The sequence below is a fragment of the Carassius gibelio genome, chromosome B18 (assembly GCF_023724105.1).
Source record: "Carassius gibelio isolate Cgi1373 ecotype wild population from Czech Republic chromosome B18, carGib1.2-hapl.c, whole genome shotgun sequence".
Taxonomy (NCBI): Eukaryota; Metazoa; Chordata; class Actinopteri; order Cypriniformes; family Cyprinidae; genus Carassius; species Carassius gibelio.
The window spans coordinates 3,768,656-3,785,517 of NC_068413.1; the positions used below are offsets into that span (position 1 = coordinate 3,768,656).

Here is a 16,862-nt window from a genome sequence, read left to right on the forward strand (position 1 = left end):
AAACACTGGCATCTAACAATGCCTTGGACAAAAAGTTAATTTTAAAATAAAGCATATACACAAACCCAAATAGAAAATTATCAAGTAAACCTGTGTCCTAAACTGCTGAAACATTGGTCAGTTGTCTCATATTTTAGATCAGTCGATGCAATTTTGGAATGAAATCAATCAAATCTGTGTGTGTGAAAATTTTCAGATGTGGCTGCCTTTGTAATCATCGCCTTTGTACAACTGTAAAAGATTACAGTTATATTTATTTTGAAATTAAACTATGTAATTCGGTTACATGTAACTAGTTACTCCCCAGCGCTTGTGAATTAGTTATTTTCTCCTCTGATCCTTGGCATTAGTTTCTATTAGTTTCAGTTAGTTTGTGTATTAAAGATTACCTTCCTTGGACTCTTGTCTCCTGTGCCTTTGTGAGTTAGCGTTACACAGAACTACACTGTCAACAATAACACTAGTCTGACTGAGCTGAAGAAGTTAAAGCACAAACAGGTAACGGAGGCAAAATATATGTAAATACATGAAAAAACTGCTTTCATGCTTTCGTAATCAATTCAATGTGATTCTGATGTACCCTGAACTCTCACTGCCAGTAATCGGATTTGTTTCACAATAGCGTCCTTGTAACGAGTATGAGAGAGAGAAATGTGTGTGAATGCAGGCCAGTGTCATTGATGTCACGAGAAATTCAACAAGCGCACAAGCCAGAGTCGGATTCCTCTACACTCTTACACTCGCTGTTGCTGACTAAAGATAAATGACAGATTTTACAGCATAAAACTTTTTGCAAGCATCTGTTTGTGGATCTAGGCAGCTGAGATTCTCCTGTTGAAGTAAGTGGAATTAATTCTGTTCTGATTGACTCGGAGGTTTGAAAAGCCATCATGGTGTTGTTTGGGACTACACTGATTGTGGTCACGCTACATTCAATCATGCCAATTGTGAGTGGAAGACTGAAAAGTGAGACTCAGGTTATGATTTTCCACATCCCAAACACTGAACATAAAGAAGAGAGCTCGGATGATGTTTTTCTAGATGGACCCGCTTTAAACCCATTCAGGAGTCTAGACTTTCATGCTGCTGTTGACGAATTTTCAAGAAAAACTGTGGCTGAATCGACTGATATGCATTCAGTAGCTGATTCCATATCAACCAGAACTGAACGTGACGGTAAAAATATTGTACACAAGGAGCCTGAGATTGATGAGAAGTTGAATAAGGTGGGATGTGATGATAAATGCATTATTAATTCACTGGATAACACCTCCTCTGATGGCTTGAAAGATACCTCTAGTGGAGATCCAGTGGTCATTACGCATCTCGGGCGAGTTCGTGGCCGTACTCTGGATAAAGCTCATGTGTTTTATGGGATTCCTTATGCAGACCCTCCTGTGGGGGACAAACGCTGGGCTCCTCCTTCACACGTGTCACCTTGGACGTACACATATGATGCTACATTTCCCCGTCCTGCTTGCATGCAGGTGTGTGCTGGCGAGTTCTCTCGGATGTGTCCTCCTAAGGTATGAAACACTCCCATTTACAAACCATCCACAAATTAAAACAGTGCATTTAGAAAATGATAGTATTACATTCACATAATTAATGTCCTGGGCAACAATAAAAAAAAATTCAGTCTTACAGGTGCGTGTTTTTAAAGTTTATCAATACTATTAAACTTAATAATGTAATTCGCCCTATTATTTGTACTACAGACATATACTGTATAAGGGCCCAAATATGGGCTGTGTTGACTTGGGCCTGTTTGTAACCACCTAGCAATGCCCTTGTAACCATATCACACAACATACTAAGAAAGACCACCTAGCAATGCCCTGGTAACCATCTAGAAACCACACAGCAGCACACTAATAAACACAAAGAAAGAAACTTTAACAAACTCCTAATAATGAACCTAGCAACACTCTAGAAACGATACAGTGGATGTGAATGCATGAATGTCTGCATTTGCACAGGTTAGCGAGGACTGCTTGTATCTAAACGTCTTTGTTCCTGTGAGCGTCAACCTCTCATTGCCGATGGTAAAAGCCCTGCCGGTGATGGTGTGGATTCATGGCGGTGACTTCATCGCTGGCTCCGCCTCCAAACCTCTATATGACGGCCGCTTCATCAGTAACTATAGCAACACAGTAGTTGTAAACATGGAGTATCGTCTTGGTTAGTCAAACTTATTTTCCATATTGGTGTGCATGAAGACATCTGACTGATCCACTCCCTAAGATGTTCTGGTCAATTTTTAGGTGCGTTTGGCTTCTTAGTCACAGGCAGAGATCCCGAGAGCTCTGCAGTGGGGAATTATGGGATTCTAGACCAGCAGGCAGCACTGCGCTGGGTCCAAGAAAACATTGCAGCTTTTGGAGGAGACCCAAATAAGGTATCAGGGAACACGGGGGTGGATGAATGACGACAGTGTGAACATCTAATTACAGTATATTATATCTGTGTATGTAGGTTACTCTGTTTAGCGAGAGCGCTGGAGCCCAATCAGTGTGTCTTCATCTGATGATGCAGAGCAGCGAGCATTTGTTTAGACATGCAGCCATACAGAGTTTACCATTCTCTTTGCCACTGAAAACCAGGTAAAACACATATAAAACAGTAAGTTCACCCAAGAATTCTGTCATTAATTACTCACCGTCATGTCATTCTAAACCCGTAAGACCATTCGTTCATTTTCAGACAACAGATTAAGATATTTTTGATGAAATCCGAGAGTTTTCTGACCCTCCATAGACAGCAAGGGTCCTACCAAGATCAAGGCACACAAAAATTACAAAGAACATCAACAAAATAGTCCATGTGACCTAAACCGTAATTTTATGAAGCTACGTGAATACCCTTTGGTGGGCAAAAACAAAGATAACAACATTATTCAACAATTCTTCTCCTCCAAGTCACCTTCATTACCAGGAAAGTACCAGAATGCGATAAATATCTTAATTTGTGTTCAAAAGATTAACAAGGTCTTATGGGTTTGGAATGACATGAGGGTGAGTAATAAATGACAGAATTAAAATTTTTGGGTGAACTAACCCTTTAAGCTCTGTCTCAAAACCTGGTCAAGCTGCCTCGTGGCCTGGAGCCAATAAATTGAAAGGAACCTTTTGCTAATAAACATTTAACACATACGAATATAAGGTAAAATAATTCATTTTGATTCAGCTGAACTATTTTAATACTTTTTAATAAACATTTTTCTCACCTCATCCGTTGGACTGCTATCCTGGATTTATGCCTTGGTGCAGTGCATTCTGGGATTTCCTTCTCTCTGAAGAATAAATATAATGCAGTTTTGTTTTTTTGTTTTTATCTCAGCAAGACGAGGTATCTTGTGTAATTTTGCTTACCATTTGCATTGGTTGCACATTTATGCCATAAAGCCTTTCAGTTCATTTTGTTTTGGAACAGAGCCTTAGCTTATAGATCAACAATGAAAGCATGATGAAGCTGATGCTGCTGCTGATGGTGCTTATTATTTTGCAGATGGGATGCGATGAAACTGGGCTGGGACTTTGCTAAACTGACTAATTGCTCAGCATTTGATCTGCCCTGTCTGCGCTCTCTCAGCTCACACGACGTGCTCAATGCCCAGGTTAAATCAGGTACATACACATCACATCAGTGTTATTGATAACCAAATCTTGAAATTAATACATTTTTTAATTTAAAGAATTCTGAAGTAAAATAAGATTTAAATATTAGATGGAAATTATTAAATACTTGATGTATCAGAAAAAAAACATTGTTAAAAACTATAGACATATTTAAAAATAATAATAAAAATGACAAAACATAACAAATTTACAAACTTAAATTTTGCCAAAATAAAAAAATAAATTCAAATTCAAAATATTACCAAAAACTATAATAGTATATCAATAACACTTAAATGGTTTGAAATAAAAGTAAACTCAAACTAGAGAGAAATATTAAAACTACTAATAAAAATTCCAAATGCTTAACCTTACTACAACTTAAAAATTACTATTAAAATAAATTAATACAAATAAATAAATAAAATTAATAAATATGATGAATGATAAATATGATAATTTTAGTGAAAAAAAGAAGCATACAGAGTTATATATGTTTATCTGGGACTGGAACAGTCAAATATATAATTTAGTGAACAATTAATAAAATATCTGACTGCAGAATGATGCGGCTGGCAATAAACATCGGACATACACGTATAGAACATGTACACTGTGAAACAAGCTAAAATCGAATTCTGTGCTTTTGAAGGCTCTAAGATCATCAACCCCTTCCGTTTCCTGGAGGTTTTTGAGACATGGGGACCATTCATTGACGGAGAGCTGATCCAGGAACAGCCAATCACAGCCTTCCAAACCGGCCACTGGCAGAGTTACAAGCCTGTTATACTTGGTTTGTGCTTTAACAACAACATCAGCATATTCTGGGTTAAAAATAAGCTAAGCTATCACATGTTGTTGACTACAACAGAACATAAAGGAATTACCAAAAATGAAAATTTGCACACAAAAAAAATTTTTACTCACCCTCATGGTCATCAAAGATGTAGATGATTTTCTTTGTCAGAACAGATTTGGAGAAATGTAGTAATACATCACTTGCTCAATAATGGTTCCTCTGCAGTGAATGGGTGCCGTCACAATGAGAGTCCAAACAGCTGATAAAAACATCACAATAATCCACAAGTAATCCACAGCATTCCAGTCCGTAAATTAATGTCTTGTGAAATAAAAAGCTATTTTTAAGAAACAAATCAATAGTTAGGACATTTTTAAGTTCATTCCATTGCTTCTCTGTGCATAATAATATGGACTCATATATTGGCCAAAAGTGATGAAGTAAAGAAGTCTTATTGGTGGATTTGTGTCTTAAAACATGCAGCTTTTCGCTTCTCAAGATGTTAATTGATAGACTAGAGTGCTGTGGATTATTTGTGGATTATTGTGATGTTTTTATCAACTGTTTGGACTCTCTTTCTGACGGCAACCATTCACTGCAGAGGATCCATTAGTGAACAAGTGATGTAATGCTACATTTCTCCAATCAAGTTCCAACAAACAAACTCAAATAGTTTGAGGATGAGTACAATTTCAGTAAATGTTCATTTAAAATCAATTATAGCATTGTTTTTCCTCAGTCAGCTCTCCTCTGGTCTGTCCTGTAGGTACAACCTCTGAGGAAGGCGTGACCTTTGTGTACAGCGTTTTCAACCGGTCCGTATCAACACTAGACTGTGTGCTCTACACTGTTGCCATTTTTAAGCAACATGCGCTTAAAATTCTGCACAAATATATTCCTTTCTACCGAAACCAGGACAGAAGAGTGATGCTTTCACAAGTAAGACATCAGTATTCTTCAGATAAAACAACTGCAAGACAGACAGCACAAAATAGAGGTTAGGCTTTATGTGTTCTTACACATCTTGATCTTATAAAATTAACCTGTTTTGCAGATTGTCACGGATTACATGTTTCTGTGTCCTACTCGATGTTCTGCTCGTTCTGGAGTGAGAGACGGTGGAGCCGTTTGGTTGTATGTATTTGACCATGCTCCATCTGATAACAACATATGGGCGGGGCTTCCGTTCTGCTACAATCGTACCTGCCATGGGGCGGAGCTTCCCTTTCTCTTTGACTCCGCCCCCAGCACTAACCTCACACTTACTCCTCAAGAGGCCCTTCTGGCCAATCGGATGGCGTGTTACTGGGGAACGTTTGCCCACACGGGGGACCCAAACTCTCGAAGTGAACAGACGCACTTCTGCACACAGCAGAGGCTGCCGGTTTGGTCTCGATACACTGCTTTAGAGGACTGGCCCATCCTGAACCTGACCCTACCCTCACACCCACAGCACGGGGACAGGGACCATTTCTGTGACTTCTGGGATCGGCTGGACATCTATTGAGGGAAGGAGAGACAAGATCAGGCCGCTTACAATTTTGATAAACTCTTTGCTATTCATTAACCATTCTGCGATTTCTTTTTTTTTATTCAAATCTTTATTTTTATAAATCTTTTATTTCATCTTTTTGAAATATCTTCTTCTTCGTCATCATCATCATCATTTATTTGATCAAAATACAGTAAAAACAGTAATATTGTGAAGTATTATTACAATATTATATTTAAATTAATACAAATTTAAATCATAAACTGTTTTCTTGTTTAAATACAATTTAAAATGTGTTCCTGTGAAACAAAACTGACTTTTCAGCATCATCATAAAAGAAAATCATACTGATCCCAAGCTTTTGAAAAGAGTAAATTTCACTACTTTCATTGACTTAATAAATGTCAGGCTTTACGAATAAAAAACTCAGAAAACAGTGATTTTGAACTTTTGTTTTAAATAATTAGAATGTATAAAGCACATATAACTGTATTACAAATACCCTAATTTGATTCAAGTAAATTATAGAATGTGTTTATATTCTATATTTAAAAGTTCAAAGTAATTTGTATATTCTACGATGGTGTTATAAAAATTACTTTGCTTTGACATTTGACATGCTTTGACATTCAGTCATTTTTAAGCATGACTTAAGTTCAAATTCTTTTTAGGGCCACTGTAAACATAGATCAGAGGTAAACATATAGCAGATGGCTGAATATTACAGACTTATGCATCTGTTGACTGAGTGGAGTTTGAACGCTCTGGCTTCTCTTCCTCCTCCTCAGAGTGTGTTTGAGGGCCAGTGCATAATGGAGAGCATGTGTGCAAAATAGGCCCTACACATAAGAGCCGAAAAAAGCCTAAAGCTCTCTGGGTTACTAGAGTTACGTTCGTTCAACAAAAAAAAGTAATGTAGCAAGAACTCAAATACTCCTCCAACGGGAAGCACTCCTCCTTCATGCATAATTCCCCTCGACAGGTCTTGCGATGAAAGCATGCTTTGTGATTGGTCCGAACATGGACTCTGCGATTGCTTGGTCAGATGCCAGTGTCTGACAGAAGCTTTCAGACAGATTCTGTAGCACTGCAAACACACCTAGGCTCACACACACAGACTGGTCAAGCAATCCCAGCACTGGTGCACAAATGTGTGTGTGTGTGTGTGTGTGTGTGTGTGTGTGTACTTGTTTTTCTATTCTGGTGGGGACTTAAACCTGAATACACACAGACTCATGGGGACTTGCTAATAAATTACAAAGAATGAAGTTTCTGGAAAATCTAAAAATGCAGAAAGTTTCCTGTGAGGGTTAGGGTTAGGGGTAGGGTTGGTGTAGGGCGATAGAAAATACGGTCTTTACAGTATAAAAACCATTACGCCTATGGAGAGTCCCCACAAGGATAGCTGACCAGATAGTGTGTGTGTGTGTGTGTGTGTGTGTGTGTGTGTGTGTGTGTGTGTGTGTGTGTGTGTGTGTGTGTGTGTGAAAACATGCCCAGACACGCATATATGCCCATTGAGTTGCACATGTCTACTGGACTTGAGCATCAGGAGGTGTTGAAGTGATGAATGAGAGAGTGTTTCTACAGTGCTGATGTTTGAAAGAAAGGATGAATCGAATCGAGAGAAATGTGGTTTAATCGAACCCATTGCAACACACTTTCTGGCTGCTTCACGGACGATAGCACCACATGCACCTGTAAGGTGCTTTTACTGTTCCTGCTGGTTCAGTCCACACTGACCAATCACAAGTCACAACAAGGACTTCAATCACCTCTGAACAGCCAATAGGAAGCCCGGTCACAGGCGTATGAATGTATGAATGAGACCGTTTCTACTGCGTTTTGATCTCGATTGACTTGATGGAAGAACTCAGACAGGACTCGTTTCAGTGCATCCGCCTGCAGATCCCCACTCTTCCAGAAATATACCCGCCAATCAACAAAACAAGAACGCTGCCCTCGTTTGTAACTATGGTGACTACAGTACAATGAGGCATATGGGGTAATTCTGTGTGTTACGACATCGTCCAATTCCTCCCTGCTCACAGCCAACAGGCAATTAGTGAGATTTTAAAGATTAGGGATGCTCCAAGATCCTTTGCGGCGCATGTGTAGAGTCCTGAATTCCTCATAAAAGTGCGGCCAGCAGGAGAATGAATGATTTTGTGTCGTCTGCAGTAGCTTTAGCATCTGCACACACACAGTCCAACAAATGCCAGATAAATCCACATTATAATCCTGAAAAATTTAAATATTTTAAAACACTTCATTTAATAGGATTTTTAGATCTCTATATACATGTACAGCTGTAGTCAAAATTTTGCATAAACTTTGCAGTATCTGCAAAATGTTAACGATAAGAGGGATCATACAAAATGTATGTTTTTTTTTTTTTTTAGTACTGACGTGAATGAGATATTTCATATAACGTTTACATATAGTCCATATACGAGAAAATAATAGTTGCATTTATAAAAATGATCCGATGAAAAGTTCCCACCCAAATGCTAAAGATGCAGGAAAACTAAAATATTTGTGGAACCTGAAGGACTTTTTCTGAAGAACAGCAGGCAGTTTAACTATTCAACAGCCATTAAAAAAAAATGGTGTGGATGCTCCAGGTAACAACACTGATTTTTTTGAAAATAAAATTTGTATTTTCTGATGTGGATTATATGTAAATGCTTTTTGTTAAATATCTTATTTAGGTCAGTGCTAAATAAACAATAACATGCATTCTTTCATGATCACCTCTTATTTTGGTAAAATAAAATGTTGCTGATAATACAATGTGTATGTAAAATTTTTAGCACAACTGTAAATTTATACAAATATATAAACTATATTTCAAAGGTTTGGAGACAGCAAGATTGTTTTAGGATGCATTAAATTGATCAAAAGTCACTTTAATTACTTTTACATTGTTACAAAAAAAATCTGTTTCAAATAAATGCTAATGTTTTGAATTTTGAAATCACATTTGTGATTACTCCACAAACTAAACACAAATTGTAAAAATTGTTTTTACAATGTGAAAATTGTAGAGTAACACTGAAGGCATCAAGGGCTAATTGCAAACTTGAGTGCATTTGTCTAAACAGTAATATGACTTTGATTGTAACTACACTTCTGGATATACAGAAGAAAAACATGAAACCAAAGAACTGAACCAAACCCAACCCAACACAACTGTGTAAAATGACCTCGAAACGATAACATCCTCAAACGTCATCCAGTTTTTCTCCCTGTAAACATAGCGGAATATACTGACACCTACCGGACAGACAGTGGAAGAGTCTTGTATTAATAATGCAATTATTAATAATGGATGAAATATGTATTTAATGCAACTTTTAATATATTTTCAAAGAAGAAACTCCAAACGTTCCATAAAAACTGGTGCATTCCATTAATTCAGCTTCAACAAGATCTGCTAAATAAACCTTGAAACCTGAGTGAATCAGACCATTAAATTACACTTTTTAAGGTTTTAAAATGATACATAAGGTATAATATGTATAATGCAGATGAATTCTATATTATAATTTATAACATAAATTATACAAAAAATATAAATAATATTTAGTAAATAAATTATTATTTATGCTACAATTCTAAAAACAATATAGTGCGTGCAAAAATAAATAAATTAATTTTTAAAAATAAATAAATAAAAACATGAGCCAAACCTATTTGTTAAAGACAAGATTGCAAATGTTTTTTATTATATTTTTTGGATGCAGATAGCATATTAAGACATTTTTTTTATCTATGTCCCCCAAATATGAATGAAATAACCAGTACTGGCTCCTTAATGTGAGCCCTTCTATGACCCTCATTAAAACCTTGTCATAATGTCCATATGGTTCCACCCACTGCTGCATAGCTTGCAATTGGATGCTTCTCTCTCAGTCTTCTCTCCCTCTGTCATTGTCTCTCTAGCAGCGTCAGTCAAACATCTTTATATCTTCTTTCTTTTAAAAGAATAGTCTTGCCAAGACACACAAGACAGCTTTATCTCATTACCTTAGTTTCTGTCTTTAATTTTCAGTATTTTCCTTATAGTAATTCAGATAAGCTGCCTGTCAAGTGCACTTCTCAAATCAGTGCTGCAGGTAAGTGTTCTTCTTCCTCAAATAGCCTATAGTACATAATTTTTTTAAAGATCCTTAAATTACATATACTTAACAATGTTTTTTGTGCATACAAACACATTTTGTATCTGAGACTATGTCCATGCTTTTTATATAAACTAAACAATGCTTTGAATATTTTTATATGACAGCTTCTGAAGTTTGCATTAGGATTTATTTGACGGTGTTGTGTATATATAAATGCATGCTTATTTTTATATGTGTTAGATATACAGGTGTAAGTTTGAGTCAGGGTATCAGTGTGTCTTAGGGGTATCAGTGTCACTGGCTTTCTGTGTCTCATTTCACTGTAAATAGAGAGAAAATCAATAAATCCCTACTCAGCATTTCTCAAAATAATCCAAGGTTAAGGAGCATCATATCACCTGCTGTGTGCTCTGAATGTGAACCTGCCTATGCCTTTACACCCTATAATGAGCTTCCAGAGCATCAGCATTACGCTCACTATCATCTGTGCAAATGCCAAAGGTTATTAGAGTATTGAAAACTTTATAAAGTCATGCAACTCTTAAGATAATGCACATCTCCACTGCATATCCTCAGAATGCATGAAGGTGATGCTCTGCTGGCTGGTCCTTCTTCATCTCCAGCACTGAATGGATCAAAGATACCTGGAGCTGCGAGTTCTCCACCCACGGCTGTTCATCCTCCGACTACAACCGCAGAGAGTTTGGCTCATAGCATCAGAAGCAAGTTTCTGAATGAGCTTCATAAAGTCCCATGTGAGTAGGCAGTCTCTCTCACACACATAATCACTTACTCATCTGTGTATTTATGGTCGTTTCTGTGTGTGTTGTTTCAGTACCATCCTGGGCTCTGGTGGCCCTTGGCTTCCTCACAGTCCTCATCACACTCAGCTGCTGTCTCTGTTTCTGCAAGAAGATGATATTTAAAAAGAAAAAGGAAAAGGGCGGGAAAGAGAAAAATGAAAAGAACAACATTCACCTATCAAACGTGAAAGAGGATGGAACAAAACAGGTACTAATTATTGATGTGTGTTTATAGTGTGTGTGTCCTGTATATACATCATGTTGTTGGGCATGTCCATGGTAAAAATGATTGCCATTTTGATGGTTATATTTACAGGCTGTTCATCACGACACTGATTCGGATCACAAGGAAGAGGATTCTGAGTCTAAAGAGGCTGCAAAACTTGGAAAACTTCACTATTCCCTTGACTACAACTTCACTGACAGCGCAGTATGAATACAAATCAGCAACCAGTCACCAATATCCATATTAACGAGATAAACTTGCTTCAGCAGGGTTGGGTTTTTTTGTTTAGTTTTTTTATCTGCAGAGGGCTTTTATTGAAATGCAATGTGGAGAACGTCATTTAAAAATTACAATTCTGAATCATTTTGAATGAATATGATATCATTTCTTGTCCAGTTAATTGTAGGTGTGGTTGAGGCAGAAGGTCTTGCTGCTATGGATATTAGCGGCACTTCGGATCCATATGTGAAAGTCTACCTCCTCCCTGACAAGAAGAAAAAGTTTGAGACGAAAGTTCACCGCAAAACACTAGATCCAACTTTTAATGAGCACTTCACCTTTAAGGTACAACTTAAAATCCACTTGCACTAAAAATCCTTCAGAGGTCACAGCATACAAATTGACAACATAATGTTGGGCAAATAATGCATTTAACTGCATTAAAATGTGTGTCAGATGTATGGATACTCTCATATATGTATGCTGTCTGCAGGTTCCATATGCAGAGCTTGGAGGAAAGACACTGGTCATGACGGTGTATGACTTTGACCGTTTCTCCAAACATGATGCTATTGGGGATGTGAGGGTGCAGATGAATAAAGTGGACTTCAGTCAGCTTACAGAGGAGTGGAGAGATCTGCAGAAAGCAGAGAAAGAGGAGGTACGAGTGAGGAAGGGAAAAAACCTTGATGGTGAACTGGAATGAACACAAACAATGGGAGTTTTTTTTTTTTTTTGTCCAACACTAAAGCAATAAAACATGAAAACTATAATATTTATTAGAATTTTACATATTATTTATAATGCATTTGAAAATAATATTAATACATATTCACATCAGACATATTAACAGTGTTAATTTAGTATTTACATATTTAAATGTAACAAACTGTAATATTTAAATATGTTTATAATTTAAGTCTTGAAATTATATACATGTAGGATAACTATTTAGATTTAGTTATACTGATCTTAAATTGACTAACACATATTAATATTTACATAATGCATGTAAAATATACAAATTAAATACATTATGCAAGTTTTTCAGAAACTAATATTGAAAAACATGTTCAACAACTGATTATGCTCTATCAATTTTTTATATTTCGAATATCTACATCCTTAGAAATGAGTTATTTCTATATGTATTCCATTTCAATATCTAACCATGAATTACCCCACTGTACCTGCATGTAACAGTGAAATAATACCTGACTTTTCAATGTTGACTCAACAGCACGAGCGGTTAGGTGATATTTGCTTGTCTCTGCGCTATGTACCGACTGCTGGAAAGCTGACGGTTGTCGTTCTAGAGGCCAAAAACCTCAAAAAAATGGATGTGGGTGGCCTCTCAGGTGAGTGGAAAAAGTGAAGTGACATTATATACTGACACATTTCAAAATACAGATCTGAAATGCCTTTTCACCACAGTAATTCAGACATTATCGGTTCTACAGACCCATATGTAAAAATCCACCTGATGCAGAACGGCAAAAGGCTGAAGAAAAAGAAAACCACAATTAAGAAGAACACACTGAACCCGTATTACAACGAATCGTTTAGCTTTGAAGTGCCATCTGAGCAGATTCAGGTAAAGGTGAAGTCTCATTTCTGCATGTCTTCTGAAAATGAAGGCATTAACGGTTCTGGACTGTTCTTCTGTCTCCTTTTAGAAAGTTCAGGTTGTGGTGACAGTCCTGGACTATGACAAAATTGGGAAGAATGATGCCATTGGAAAGGTTTTCATAGGACTGAACAGCACAGGAACGGAGCAACGCCATTGGTCAGATATGTTAGCCAATCCGAGAAGACCCATCGCTCAATGGCACGCCCTTAAACCCGAAGAGGACGTAGATGCTGAACTCATGAAGAAATGAAGCTGTGTGTGAGCATTTGTATACAGAAATATTCAGTAGTTTGTGCATAGGTGTGCATGTTTGTGTATGTGGGGAAAGTCTGAGGTAGATCTGGTAAAATCGTATCTCTTAATAATCAGAAGCACATTTATTTTCAGTATCTTGTGCAAGATGTACAAAGATACATTAAATGATATGTATTAGACAATGTGAAACAGCATATGTAATAACATACTCCTGGGTAAAACAGAATATTTATGAGGAAATAATGAAAACAAATCCATTGGTATGTGATTGTAGAAAAGTAGGTTAAGACATTACTGATTTTATTTTTCCCTGCCTATGCATTAAAGTCATTTGAGGCAGAAGTGGATAAAGTTATTACATTTTTAATGTGCAATCATTTGCCTAATTATGTTCACCCAAAGGGATAGTTCACCCAAAAAATGTAAATTCAGTAATCATTTACTCACCCTCTAGATTTTCTGTCTTCTGTTAAACAGAAAAAGACAATTTGCTGGTAGCCATACTATGGAAAATCAAGTATGGAAGTCTATGGCTACCGGAAACTGTTTGGTTTCCAACATTCTTCAGAATATTCAAATATTCATTCTTGGGTGAACTATCCCTTTAAAAACTTAAGAACGTGAACATGGTCAATTTTAATCTAATGTTGTCTTGTTGACTTTCAGCATAGCACAACAAGGACATCTTAAGACAATTTAATAACCATATATAATTGTACATAAATATATAAATATACAAAATCATTGATTGGGGTCCATGTTATTTTCACAAATGGCATGAATATGTATTGAATGTATATAAACGATACATTAAATGTAAGATAAATTATGTAGATTTATTGCTTGGGATTTGCACAAACTGAAATATGTAATCAGGTTTTTGCAATATCACTATTATTTGTCATAGTAAACCTGGGTGTAAATGCTTAAAATGTATTTATTCTCTTGATAAAATAAAATAAGCCATACATTTTTTTTTGCATAAGTTTTCCTGATTCCACACACCAACTGTTTAAATGCTGAACTGTTCGTTTTCCAGCAGTGGATCTGCATGCTCATCTGATTTCTAAGAAAAATGAAAAAAAAAAAAAAAAAACATTACAAGGTTTCTGCATGAACATTTTTTAAGACCACTTTTAAAGAAAAATGAAGGAATAAACTTTAGGGAACACGATATGTTCTATAAATGTAAATATCCAGGGAGAACAACAGAAATACAAATGAAAATACAAGTTCCAACAGATCTATCAGAACTTCTTCTTTAAAAAAAAGTAATGGTCTTCCTCTGTATGTTACCTCTGAGGATTCATGAATCAAGGTACATGTACACATAAGATAAGAAATCTTTTTTTTTTCAGAGAAATTCTGCCCATTGGCTCAGAACATTCAACTTGATTCAAAGCAAAAACAAGGTTTCATATCTTAAAACACATTTGTTCGAGTTTTAAGCGATTGTATTAAATTTCTTACAAAGTTTTATGTTCCATCTCAAATGCATACTGATATAAAAATGTTTATACATTTGTACAGGAAAACCAAAAAAATACTGAGGAAGATATTCATCAGTAGTAAAGCATTCAACATTTAATGCCATGCATTTCTCAATTTAAGACCTTTCTAGGCCTTAATTCGTAAATTTGGGGAATTGCTCGCAGAAACCTTGTATTATAACTGCATTCCTAGTGTGTGAATGTTGTACCTGTATTACGCTGATGTAGTCCGGTCTGCAGAGGGTGCTGTAAGACTTGATACCTTTCCAAATCAGAAAGAGCATGTATATGGCTGCTAACATGCACTGGATGATGGACATGAAACCACTGCCCTTCAGCACATACACACCAATGCGCTGCAAAAGAGACCATGATCTCATTTCAGGGGTCAATTCTACTGGTTTATTGAGTGGCAGTGTCTCTGTACACGCACCTGCTGAGGGGTGGCCTTTTCCATGAGTGACGATTTAATAAAGAAGGTGACAAAAGAACAAACTGCAAACAGTAAGCTGAAGATATTCAGGCACATCAGAGTCATGACCTACAACAGCACAGATCACACTTATTAACATGATATATCAAGGATGTAGCCAAACTACACAAAAAACATTTGATTGGATAAATATCAAACCAAGTGACATGCATTTCAAAGTAACACATTTTCAAAGCTAGGTATTTTACAGAAAGATGTTTATGGCGTTAAGAAAGATACTGTTCAAAAAGAAGACGAAAGGAAAAGTGGATTTAAAAGTAAAATTACATAAAACAAGCTTACTTTGATTTTTTGGGGTTTCCTCTGGACATCAATTGCAAGTGACCCCGTGGCTAGAAACTGAGACATAACACAGAAAACAACTAATTAGTAACTGTACAGTAGCGTGTCAGACTGATCCTCGATTTGTTCTTATTTATTGAACCAGAAATGTTAACTGGAGCACTTACAAAAAGGCTACACCATATCGGAGCCGTCATAGACGCAGAACAGCTGAAAGTCAAACAAGTATAGGAGAAAGTGGAAAGAATACAGAAGGCAGCACTCAAAATCTGAACAATCTGAAAGAGAAAGACAAAGAAAAGAGAGAGAAAAGCAAGAAATGGGTTACAGTATATACTCCCTACAATTGGTCAAAATAAAGTAAGTCATATGCAATAATAAATGTTTCAAATATTAGTATGCCATGTTGCCATAATATATGTTTAATAAAGCAAGTGGCATTCTTTTTTTTTTTTTATCTTTGTGTCAACTTTTGGCAGTCCAGTTGAAAAAATATAGCACTGATATAATTTGTCAAACTGAGTGTTAATCATTTGAGCAAGTTATTATAAAAAATATATATATATTATATATATATATATAAATATATTTTCTTTAAACTTTTCAGATTTTTAATGTCTATAATGTTTCTCTTAAGTTTATTAGTTTTAGTATTTCATATTAAACTAAACAAAAATGAGAAATGCCGCCCCGGTAAGAATCTGAAATAGAATAATTGTAATTGTTTTTATTTTATTTAAATTAACTTTTACTTTTTTCTTAAGTAATTGGAATGTTTTCTATGGTTTTAGATTTGGTCAAACTGAAAACTAAAGGTGAAGCAGACCTGTGAGTGTATGTAAATCTGAACTTTATTGTGATTGTTGGGCATCTATGACAGTTAAACTTTTGTTACCCCAGACAGGAGAAGGCGGGTGTTGACCATTTTCCCAAACCAGCGGACCAGTCTGTCTTCCATCAGTTCTCCAGCTGTGGAGTCGTCCGCTGGAACAGGGCTGGGCAAAGGGCGCACCTTAAAAAACACCTGATGTAGCCCCTCCTGAAACATGTTCTGAGTCTTCTGCGGACAACAGAAGTGACATCGAGAGCAACCACAACAAATGGACTCGATTTAGATTTGATTTAGATTTTTTTGTTGGGCAGTTAATCTAATCGGTTAACATACATACTGTATACCATAGCATTTACAGTCATGCTTGATCACTGACAATGTCTATAGTGACTATTATAGATTTACCACAGACTGTATGGATTTACCAGTGAAGTAATGTATAACTTACCTCTGGAATCTCAGGCATTATACTGTATATAAGATGTCTTTATAAATTAGTGCGAATTATGTCAACACACATTCAAATATATGGATTCACTTTAAGATGAACCTCCGTCTTCGTGAAGTACAGGGTCAAAGTTCTTTCTCTGGGTCTTGCTC

General features: G+C 36.3%; 4 protein-coding genes across 5 annotated transcripts; 2 read left to right on the forward strand and 2 right to left on the reverse strand.

Annotated features, from left to right (window-relative positions):
• The first annotated feature begins 483 nt into the window (after positions 1-483).
• Positions 484-6,348, forward strand: si:dkey-30c15.17 (cAMP-regulated D2 protein). The gene is made up of 9 exons (XM_052581576.1): positions 484-498; positions 623-1,526; positions 1,980-2,181; positions 2,265-2,398; positions 2,476-2,603; positions 3,508-3,626; positions 4,270-4,410; positions 5,183-5,355; positions 5,471-6,348. The coding sequence occupies exons 2-9, from the start codon at positions 891-893 to the stop codon at positions 5,921-5,923; spliced, it is 1,986 nt and encodes a 661-aa protein (XP_052437536.1). The 5' UTR covers positions 484-498; positions 623-890; the 3' UTR covers positions 5,924-6,348.
• A 628-nt stretch (positions 6,349-6,976) lies between these two features.
• Positions 6,977-8,120, reverse strand: bbs10 (Bardet-Biedl syndrome 10; the record flags this gene model as incomplete). The annotated part of the gene is given in 8 exon segments (XM_052581768.1): positions 6,977-7,007; positions 7,405-7,531; positions 7,534-7,614; positions 7,617-7,723; positions 7,725-7,815; positions 7,818-7,873; positions 7,875-8,024; positions 8,026-8,120. Coding segments are annotated over 8 exon segments (738 nt in total), but the record flags the coding sequence as incomplete, so codon positions are not given.
• Positions 8,121-10,190: 2,070 nt separating this feature from the next.
• On the forward strand, positions 10,191-13,280 carry syt1b (synaptotagmin Ib). Its single transcript, XM_052581592.1, has 8 exons — positions 10,191-10,787; positions 10,868-11,043; positions 11,152-11,265; positions 11,458-11,625; positions 11,774-11,941; positions 12,521-12,638; positions 12,741-12,874; positions 12,957-13,280. The coding sequence occupies exons 1-8, from the start codon at positions 10,610-10,612 to the stop codon at positions 13,158-13,160; spliced, it is 1,260 nt and encodes a 419-aa protein (XP_052437552.1). The 5' UTR covers positions 10,191-10,609; the 3' UTR covers positions 13,161-13,280.
• Positions 13,281-13,381: 101 nt separating this feature from the next.
• Positions 13,382-16,852, reverse strand: si:dkey-30c15.13 (uncharacterized protein LOC558731 homolog). 2 transcript variants are annotated; one of them, XM_052581595.1, is made up of 7 exons: positions 16,711-16,852; positions 16,326-16,487; positions 15,598-15,708; positions 15,431-15,487; positions 15,089-15,196; positions 14,865-15,011; positions 13,382-14,231 (listed from the first exon to the last, which is right to left on the reverse strand). In XM_052581595.1, exons 1-7 carry the CDS (start codon positions 16,726-16,728, stop codon positions 14,178-14,180), a joined length of 657 nt encoding a protein of 218 aa, XP_052437555.1. In that variant the 5' UTR covers positions 16,729-16,852; the 3' UTR covers positions 13,382-14,177. The 2 variants fall into 2 exon arrangements, with proteins under 2 accessions (XP_052437555.1, XP_052437554.1); XM_052581594.1 differs by having other exon boundaries at positions 16,326-16,490.
• Positions 16,853-16,862: the final 10 nt, after the last annotated feature.

What these genes read in the sequence shown, in the direction of transcription:
- si:dkey-30c15.17 (XM_052581576.1), top strand. Translation starts at nt 891, where the DNA reads ATGGTGTTGTTTGGGACTACACTGATTGTGGTCACGCTACATTCAATC. An exon ending in TTGGAGGAGACCCAAATAAG is followed by an intron (nt 2,399 to 2,475) that starts GTATCAGGGAAC and finishes CTGTGTATGTAG; the next exon opens with GTTACTCTGTTTAGCGAGAG. An exon ending in CAATGCCCAGGTTAAATCAG is followed by an intron (nt 3,627 to 4,269) that starts GTACATACACAT and finishes GTGCTTTTGAAG; the next exon opens with GCTCTAAGATCATCAACCCC.
- syt1b (XM_052581592.1), top strand. Translation starts at nt 10,610, where the DNA reads ATGCATGAAGGTGATGCTCTGCTGGCTGGTCCTTCTTCATCTCCAGCA. An exon ending in AAGAGGATGGAACAAAACAG is followed by an intron (nt 11,044 to 11,151) that starts GTACTAATTATT and finishes TTATATTTACAG; the next exon opens with GCTGTTCATCACGACACTGA. An exon ending in GGATGTGGGTGGCCTCTCAG is followed by an intron (nt 12,639 to 12,740) that starts GTGAGTGGAAAA and finishes TCGGTTCTACAG; the next exon opens with ACCCATATGTAAAAATCCAC.
- si:dkey-30c15.13 (XM_052581594.1), bottom strand. An exon ending in CCCGCCTTCTCCTGTCTGGG is followed by an intron (nt 15,709 to 16,325) that starts GTAACAAAAGTT and finishes TTTCTCTTTCAG; the next exon opens with ATTGTTCAGATTTTGAGTGC. An exon ending in AAAAGGCCACCCCTCAGCAG is followed by an intron (nt 15,012 to 15,088) that starts GTGCGTGTACAG and finishes TCTCTTTTGCAG; the next exon opens with CGCATTGGTGTGTATGTGCT.